Source organism: Pezoporus wallicus, unplaced genomic scaffold, assembly GCF_028554395.1.
Source record: "Pezoporus wallicus isolate ANWC-B61680 ecotype Strahan unplaced genomic scaffold, APGP_CSIRO_Pwel_v1 contig_3952, whole genome shotgun sequence".
NCBI classification, from domain to species: Eukaryota; Metazoa; Chordata; class Aves; order Psittaciformes; family Psittacidae; genus Pezoporus; species Pezoporus wallicus.
In genome coordinates, this window is record NW_026635034.1 from 4,566,703 (window position 1) to 4,575,010 (window position 8,308).

Sequence of the window (8,308 nt, forward strand, 5' to 3'; positions counted from 1 at the left end):
AGCACCGTACGGGCTGTGCCTGGGAAAAGTCAGGCGTGTGGCTTGTTCCCAGGACTGGGATTGCACCGTGTGCCTTCCCAAGCTGCTCCATCTGTAGGTCTGCCTGTCCCTGAGGAGGAAGGGAGGTGGGGAAAGGGGTCGCTGGGCTCATCGCCGAACCCTTCAGCTGCCGGGAGGCTTTTCCCTGCCTCTCCCCAAGCCCCTTCCCCTGGGAAGGCAGCGTGTCGGGACAGGGTCTGTGTGTGCAGTGCAGACACTGGTGTCTGCTGTGAGATGCAATAAATTGGTTTTGGCAGGAAGCCCCCGGCTCCTTGGGGCTGTGAATTTGTACTTGGAGCATGGGAAGAGACACGTAGTGTGCTGGGCATGAGCACCCGCCACCGCTGCTGCTGTGAGGATAAGTTTCCCTTGGCCCTGGGTTGGGTGTCTCACCCCACTCTGCTCCCTTATTTTGCAGGCTCACGCTATTAAAGCGGACGAGCGGCAGGTCGGGAAGGTTTATTATTTCAGCGGATGCAATGACGTGTTGTGGGAAGCCAGGGGTCCTGTGGGAGAGAGGGGTTCCATTTGTTCTCACTGATCTTCTTTCTGAGCCCACCATCTCTGGGGGTGGGTGCACAGGGCTTTCCGACTCATGAGTCTTCCTGGTCAGTGGGGACCTTCATGGAGGAGCAATCTGTGGCCAAGGGATGAGCCCTGCAAAGGGGGATGGAGGAAGGAGGGATGGGAACCAGGTTTGTATGGTGATGTTTGGTGGCTTTGCTGTTCTTGCTCTGTTTCAGTTTCAACATGTAGACTGTCTTAAGTCCACACCATCTGCTTAACCAGGACCAGGTCAGAGCAGTGCCAGACCCGACTGGTCCGTTTTTTATGGTCTCACTGCTCTTTTTGCATCTCCTTCAGCTTTCTGATCCCACCTCCCCCTTCCTTCTCCTTCCACCAACAGGGCTTTTGGCTGCCGTTATTCCCCCACCCTGGCCCCAATACACTCCATGGCACATCTACCACTTCGAGCTCCCATCCCACTACAGGGGTGTGTGCAGGAGGCTGGCAGGGGCCCGCGAAGCGTGCTGGGGAGGAGGGTGGATTAGCGCAGGGCTGGAATGCGCTCATCCTCCCCATGGCTCAGTCCTTCTTGAAGGCAGGACTGTAGAGGCCGGTGTAGTAGGGCCGGCTGTACATGGGCTCGGGGCTGAAGCGGTAGGAGCCCTCGCTCACGCGCCTGCTGTAGGGGGAGAAGGCGGATTTCCGCGGGAGGGGACACTCGGGCTCGAAGGCAGGGCTGCGGTAGAGGTTGTGCCGCAGGAACAGGGGGTCCTCCAGCCCCAGGAAGGAGAGGGGGTGATGGCCGCGGTACAGCCGCCAGTCCCCTCTCAGCTGGGCTTTCTCCTCAGCAGGGGGGGTGGCAGGCTTGGCCTCCTCCTCCTCCTCCTTCTGCTCCTTCTCTGCGCTGGGCTTGCTGCTCCCGGCTGCATCCTCTTCCTTTGCTGACTGCCTGCGGAGCTGAGAGATGGGGTGAGCACACAGCCAGGCTGTGCCTGCCAGCCCTGCTCTGCCCGCCCTGGAACCGGGGAGCCTCAGGACAAGCCAGTTTGCCCCCAGAGGGGTCTGCAGTGGAGGGGAGCAGGCAGCTGTGGTGGAGAGATGGTCCCAGGGGGAGCAGTGGGGTGGAGGAATCAGAGAATGGTTTGGGTTGGAAAGGACCATCCAGTTCCAACCCACTGCCATGGGCAGGGACACCTCACACTAGACCATGTTCCCCAAGGCTCTGTGCAACCTGACCTTGAGCACTGCCATGGATGGAGCAGGAAAGGAAAGGGGACACAGTCTCAGCCTGAACTTCCCAGGAATCTGTGGTCCCACCCTGGCTTGGGCATGAACCGTGTGAAGGTGCCATCATTGGCCAACCTGCTGGCTCTATGGGGGACTCACGGTCACAGCCTGGGAGATGCTCAGAAGAGTGGGACTGAGGTGTCCTGACAGCAACCCCATCTCCCTGCTCCGGTACCTGCTGGAGCTCTGGGAGGACGTTGGACAAGATGGGGTTTGCTGGAGATGGATGGTTCAGACTCACCGGGACGTAGCTGTACAGGGTGCCCAGCAGATGCTTGGGGGCACTGACAAGGGTCCCCCCAAGAGCATCCACCGTCTCCATGGCCTTGGACAGCCTGCGGGGGGTGAAGAGGATCAACCCCTCTGCTGCATCCCAGGCCACCGCCGGGACCTTCTTCACGCTGGAGATGCCAGAGGCGCAGGCGGATTGCAGGTTGTGAGCCATGCTGCCCACCAGCCCGGGCTCATCCCCTGCCTGCGGGAGGAACCAGCTCAGACACCGGCCCCTCCGGGCACGCAGGGGTGTCCCTGTGCTCCCATCCCCTCTGCAGCAGGGTCGCTCCATGTATCCCCCACTCCCCGGCCCCCAGGGACCCTCTGCCCTGGGCTGTGCTTCCGCTGCAGGCAGAGGTGAAGGGCAGTGACCCCAACCTGCTGCTTCCCGTCCCCATGTCCCAGTGGAGCTGCTGCTGGGGACCGTTCCCAGCCCTGCTGGCTCACACCATCCCTTGCTGTAGGGACGATGGAGGGGGAGTCTCGAGTGCAGGAGGGAGCTCGGTGCTGACACCCTACAGCAGCAAAAGAGTCTTGAATATACAAGGAATATACAAGCAGCAAAGGAGCCTTGAGGATTCAGGGAAGGGGAAGCTGCTTGGGCTGTTCCAACTTCCCTTCACCTCCTCCAAGCTGCAGTTCAGCAGGGATGAGAGCCTTGTCCCAAGGGTACGGTGGGAACATCCCCCTTGCTGGCATGGTCCACGGGCAGGAGGATGCTTTGGGGCACCCCTACCTCACTGCTCCCCCTTTCTCCATACCTCCTTGCTGTGGTGGTTGTCTTTCTTCCCTGCCTTCTCCTGCTTCTGCTCTGGCACCTTGCTTTGCCGCTGGCTCAGCCGGTTGGTTGTGGTGCTGCGCCCATCACCATGGGCCTGTGGTGCCTCAGGTACACTTGGCTTGGCCAGGCTGCCCTGGAAGAGGAGCAAAACTCCACTGCTCAGAGGGAGCTGGTAGGTTCCATCCTGCTTATCCTGAGAGTTTCGGGGGGGGGGGTCTGGGGTGTTCAGGGACTAGGAGGGTCATTGGTGCACATGAGAAGAGATCCTGAGGGCAACAGGGAGTGCTGGGGTATTGGCACAGGCCAGGGAAGGGGATCCCATGGCAGCACTTGGTGTGAGAGGAGAGGCACCTCCTTTACCCCATCCTCTCTGGGTCCCTGCAGGGGCTTTCTGCTTTAGGAACTATGTTATGGCAAGGCCATAAATCAACAGTGTACACTGCGAGCTGGCTAAAAATAACTTGTCCTGCTAACACAGCACAGTGTGTGTGAATGCACTGCGGGAACCGCCGGCCCTGGCTCCTCCTGCTGAAACAGCAGTATCCACCCCCTGCTCTAGGATGTGCTTCAAGGAGCCTGAAATGTCCCATCTGAAACCAGAATCAGCCCAAAAGAGGGTACGGGGGAGCAGGAACCCGGCACTCACCACGATGGGGATCCACGTGGCCAGCTCCTGCCCTTTGGCTTTGGCACGCTGGAGGCCATGGGTGGTTTGCTGGTAAGCACGGTGGGAGGCAGTGCTAACCAAGGTGCCAATTCTGCCCAGGGTGCTGGGAGCGCTGGGCTGCTGCTGGGACACCTTTGCTGCTGACCCACGTGGATCTTTGGGCTTCTGATCTAAAGTCAGAAGAGAACTGGATGGGGTTACATCCTGGTGGAACAACGCTCCTAAGCAACCCTATGACAAAACCCAGGGACTTCCTCCTGCCACACGGACCCAGCCCTTGCCAGACACCCTCAGGGTGGATTAGGGCATCAGGACTACCTGGTTCTTCATCCTCCTCCGGCAGCAGGTACTCCATCAGCTTCTCCAGCCCTCCCAGGGCCGTGTCGACCCCGGCGGCTGCCATCTGGCTCACAGAGTTCCTCCTCGTGTACTTGGCTGTTGTCTCCACCGTGCTCTTGGTGGCCTCATAGCCCTCTGCTGCCAGCTCCATGATCTTATCCATGGAGTTGCCAATGGTGCTTTTGGCGCTTTGGAGAGGGGTGGAGATGGTGCCCTTCAGTTCAGATGCGAGCTGCGGGTGGAGAGATGGACAACAGCCCTACTGGGGTGTGCTTGGGGTAGATGGGACAGCCAGAGGGACCACAGGGACCTCAGCCATGGCCATGCCAGTGGGTAGCTCTGAGAGGGGCATTAACAGCTCTCTCCAGTTAGGGCTGGAGGTAGCTGGCAGGAATGGGACATAAGATGCTGTTGATGTAGATTTGGGAGTACCCCAACTGGTTGGAGCATCCCCTGTGCTGCAGGAGCCCTTGTTTGGAGGTGCTGCCTTGTTTCCCCCTCCATCGCCATCCAGAAGCAAGCCTAGAGCAGACATGCTGTGGGCTTAGTAGAAGGCTGGTGGGTCCCAGACTGTGCTATGCCCTACCTTGTCAACGGGGTAGTGGAGGGCAGGGATCTTCTCCTCCAGGTGGTCCAAGCCCCGGCACGCCAGGTTGTTTGCCACAGCAACTGCCTTGGGCAAAAGCATGGGGTGTGTTGGTGAGGAAAGCACCGGGGCCATGCCAAGCACATGCCAGTGCCAGCGCAGTCCCATCACGGTGGGTTCATCCCTGCTGTGTCCCCCCCCCTGCACTCACACTGGGGCTCCAGCCTGCGCACCACCGGCTCCACGCTCCACATGGCCAAGGCGCTGGCACCCTGCACGCCCCGCTCATAGACCTCGCACACGGAGGCCATGAGCGGATGGGCCTCCTTGGTGGTGGTGTAGGTCCGCTGCAGGCTTTCGCAGGTTGAGCTCACCACCGGCAGCTGCAGCACCCTCTGCAGCACGTTCTCCTGTGGGTGGCAGATGGGCACTGGTTACCAGCAGCCCTTCTCTGAGGAGCACCCCGTCATCCACACACCAGGGACATTGGTGTGGTGCAGTGACCACAGAGGATGCTGAAGGAGGAGGGCATTTCTTGAGCCACACCGAGCGTCTCGGCACAGCCATGGACCAGCAGGGTGGCTGGGATGCCACAGGCAGTGTCCCCGCATCTCATGCTCCCTTCGGCTTTCTGCTGCTTCTTCCATCTGACCCACCCCTTGCTGCTGTCCTTGGATCAGCAAAGACCAGTGCCTATGTGGTACCTCTGTCCTGTCTGCCTCATCACCACTGTGACAAGTAAGGTAAATGGACCTCAAAAAGGAGAAGGGGAGAGGAACAGGTCTATCCCTGAGGGCATGTGTCTTCATAGGAGCCCTTGATGTGAGAAGAGGGCACCAGAGCTTTCTGAGGAAGCCAGGCACTGCATCCTGCTAGCAAGGGTGATGGGGGATGCCACGTGTGCTGCCAGTGCCAGGGCATGGCTGGAGGTAGGTCCCTCTTAGCTGGGTGAGCAGGATAAACCTGCAGCTCCAACCCTCTGTTCCTGCTCTCACCCAGTGCCCGCTTGGTGAGCTGAGACAACAGAGAGAGGGGCTGCAACCCCAAGGGAGGACTGGGGTGAACACTGGCTCATGCAGCAATCAGGAGGCAAGAGCTCTCTTGGAGCAGGAAGCTCAGCTGGCTTTGCTGGAGGCTTGGGGTCCACAGTGGGGACACAGATGAGGGACAGGCAGTGCTGTCAGGCACCACCAAGGGTTAACTTCCTTGATTCTGAACTATTTAATTTCAAGCAGTCAAAATGTTTTATCCTTTCCCTTTGCTGATGCTCTATGTTATTGCAGGTAAAGTTCTGTATAAAGAGGTGAGCACATGGGACAGCGTGAGATGTGACTTGCATTCATCTGGCCAAGCTGGTACGTGCTGCCCAGCACCCTCTGCCCTCCCCTCTCTTACTGCACCCACCTTGGCACTTCCATTCTGCAGAGTCTGGTTCTTCTTGGCTGTCATCGTGACTCACCCACCTGCAAAGCAAAGCCGGGAGCCTCAGACCCTGCTCTGAGGGCAGGACTGGGTTTGGGCTTCCCCCAGTCGCTCCTGCACCCCCCCGAGCACGGCAGGGCCGGGAGCTGGGCTGAGGCATCTCCCGTGGGTGCAATAGATGCAGCATTGCCTAATGCTTGACTTGTTACCAGTTCAGCTGCAAAACCAATGTCTCCACGCAGCCCTGCCCTGCTTGTGTGTCTTAACACCCAAAAGATGCAAAGTATTAGTTGAGAGGCATCTAGTGTGGAGGAGCTACAGGCAGGATAAATGTCACCACTGTAAAGCAAGCTTGGAGCAACCAGAATGCTAACAGACGTGCATGGAGGCTGGGAGATGCAGGCTGGGAAGGGACAAGGCAGCAGGATGGGAGCAGAAAGAGGAGCTGCAGGTAGGGATGTGGTGATGTGATTGTACATCCCCCTCCTGAACATCTGCAGCTCTGCAACTCGCAATGCCAGTGCTTATCCCTGTGCAGCCCCAGCTCCATCCAGTGGGCAAAATCACTGCAAAACACCCATCTCCAATGCTCCCGGTGGGCGCCAGCACAAAGCACAGCTCCAGCTCCCAGCCATGGGTTCCCTTTCCTTAGCAGCAGATGACATTCAGGAGGTTTAGGGATAGCAGCTGATCTCCCCATCCCAGTGAAGCTGTCCCGGTGGGACACACTACTTACCGAGGGGCAGCCCGTCTCCAGCAGAGCAGGAGCAGAGGGTGCTGGCTGCACCGTCCCTTCACCCTGGTCCTCTGAGAGTGATGCACTGAGTGCCCCAGCCACTACCACCACCAGGCCCCACCTCCTGGTTGCGTGGGGTTTGGGAGCTGGAGCCTTGCAGTGGAAAGTGGCCAAAGAGCTCCATGAAATCACTGTAATTTGGAACAAATGATGGCAGAAAATCCCCTTTGTTGTCCTCCCTGCAACGCTGGGGCCCAGCTGGGATGCGCCAGAGTTTAATGCGGCTCCATCAAGAGAAGATGAGAAGAAGCTGCCCTTGGACCTCACCACCTCAAAAGCAACAGATGAGCAGCCAGGGAGAAGGTGAAGAGTCAGGCAGGGTTTCCACAGAGGTTAAACCCTTCCTGTGTTTCTGTAGCCCCTGTTACGCCCTGTGGTGGAGCAGGATCCTGCCCTGTTGGGAAATGCAACACAGACCAAGAACATAGTTTCTCCCCAGGTGAGTTCACTAAGCACAAGGAGCAGAAGGTGGACATGGGGGACACATCCTGCATAGACCAGTCTGGTTTGGGCAAGTCCAAGGAAGGGAATTCATTGAGGGTTTTGGTGAGGAGGCTTTTAGGTGGGTCCTAGGTCAGACACTGCATTAGGAAAACTCCAGGTGTTTGGAGTAGACAGACATGAAGGAAAAAAATCAGGTTGGAAGTGGAGGCCACCTCATTCAGCTCTTGTTCAAAGCTAGACCAGGCTGCTCAAGGTCTTGTCCAGTCCTGAAATCTCCAAGGATAAGATCCCCATCTCTCTGGGGCCCAGTTGCTGTGCTAACCATACTCATTTTTCCTTATATCCAGACGGAATTTCCTCTCTTGCAGTTTGTGCCTGCCATCTCTTACCCTGGCTCTGTGCACCCCTGAGCAGAGCTTGGGCTCCAGTCTCTGCTGGTTCAGCATGTGCTCTGTGTGCCTAATGCCTTACCCTCACAGTGATCCTCTGCTGGAGTCAAGATCTCCCCTGTGCTGATGGGGCCAAAACGGGAGAGGGATCCCCAGATGTGCTTCAAAGAGAGGAACAACTGCTCCCCCTGACCTGCTGCAATGATCCCACTGCTTCTGCTCCCTGCCAAGGGGATCAGTGCAGATGATCCAAGGCTGACACAAGGCTGCTCTGTGTCCTGGACCAGCCACCATGAGGCAGGGAGATGCTTGGCATGCTGCTCAGCATCGGGGAGGCCCAGGCAGCAGAGCCAAGTCCTTGAACACCCCCTGTGCAGGACACAGAGGCACGCACCCAACATAGCTCCATGGCTCCCTTGAACATGAAGGTGGGACATTTCCAGTGCATGGAAGGAAAATACCCCTTTTCCTCCCAAAGAGCCTCAAGTTTGCCTCCAGCCCAGGGCTCTGCCAAGCTGGGCACAGAGGTGAGTGGCTGTCCTGGGCTGTCTCCAGCTCAGCAGTCACTGCTCTCCAGACAGCGGGACAAAGGGCAGCAAACGTTTGCTCTCTTGGCACTGGGACTTTTTCCATCCCTGCTGGCCTTGCTCACAGTGCAGGGGGCATGCCAACCTTCCCTCTGCCTTGGCTGGAGCCGGGATCGATGTAGCCTTTGCCCTACTAATGCCTTTGCTCATCCCCTCCCCTTCCTCCAGGGCAAAGGCTGTGCCAGCCCTGG

The 8,308-nt window shown here is 58.3% G+C and overlaps 1 protein-coding gene across 2 annotated transcripts; it reads right to left on the reverse strand.

Annotated features, from left to right (window-relative positions):
* Window positions 1–924: 924 nt before the first annotated feature.
* On the reverse strand, window positions 925–7,623 carry PLIN1 (perilipin 1). 2 transcript variants are annotated; one of them, XM_057425366.1, is made up of 9 exons: window positions 6,638–7,623; window positions 5,884–5,942; window positions 4,691–4,889; window positions 4,480–4,562; window positions 3,873–4,125; window positions 3,534–3,724; window positions 2,868–3,020; window positions 2,075–2,308; window positions 925–1,503 (listed from the first exon to the last, which is right to left on the reverse strand). In XM_057425366.1, exons 2-9 carry the CDS (start codon window positions 5,926–5,928, stop codon window positions 1,126–1,128), a joined length of 1,536 nt encoding a protein of 511 aa, XP_057281349.1. In that variant the 5' UTR covers window positions 5,929–5,942; window positions 6,638–7,623; the 3' UTR covers window positions 925–1,125. The 2 variants fall into 2 exon arrangements, with proteins under 2 accessions (XP_057281349.1, XP_057281265.1); XM_057425282.1 differs by having other exon boundaries at window positions 3,870–4,125; window positions 6,638–7,622.
* Window positions 7,624–8,308: the final 685 nt, after the last annotated feature.

Bases quoted from the DNA above. Each gene is read 5' to 3' on its own strand.
- PLIN1 (XM_057425282.1), bottom strand. From the start codon at position 5,928: ATGACAGCCAAGAAGAACCAGACTCTGCAGAATGGAAGTGCCAAG. The intron at 4,890-5,883 runs GTGGGTGCAGTA...TGCCACCCACAG, and splicing joins TGCAGAATGGAAGTGCCAAG to GAGAACGTGCTGCAGAGGGT. The intron at 1,504-2,074 runs GTGAGTCTGAAC...CCCATCTCTCAG, and splicing joins CCCTGTACAGCTACGTCCCG to CTCCGCAGGCAGTCAGCAAA.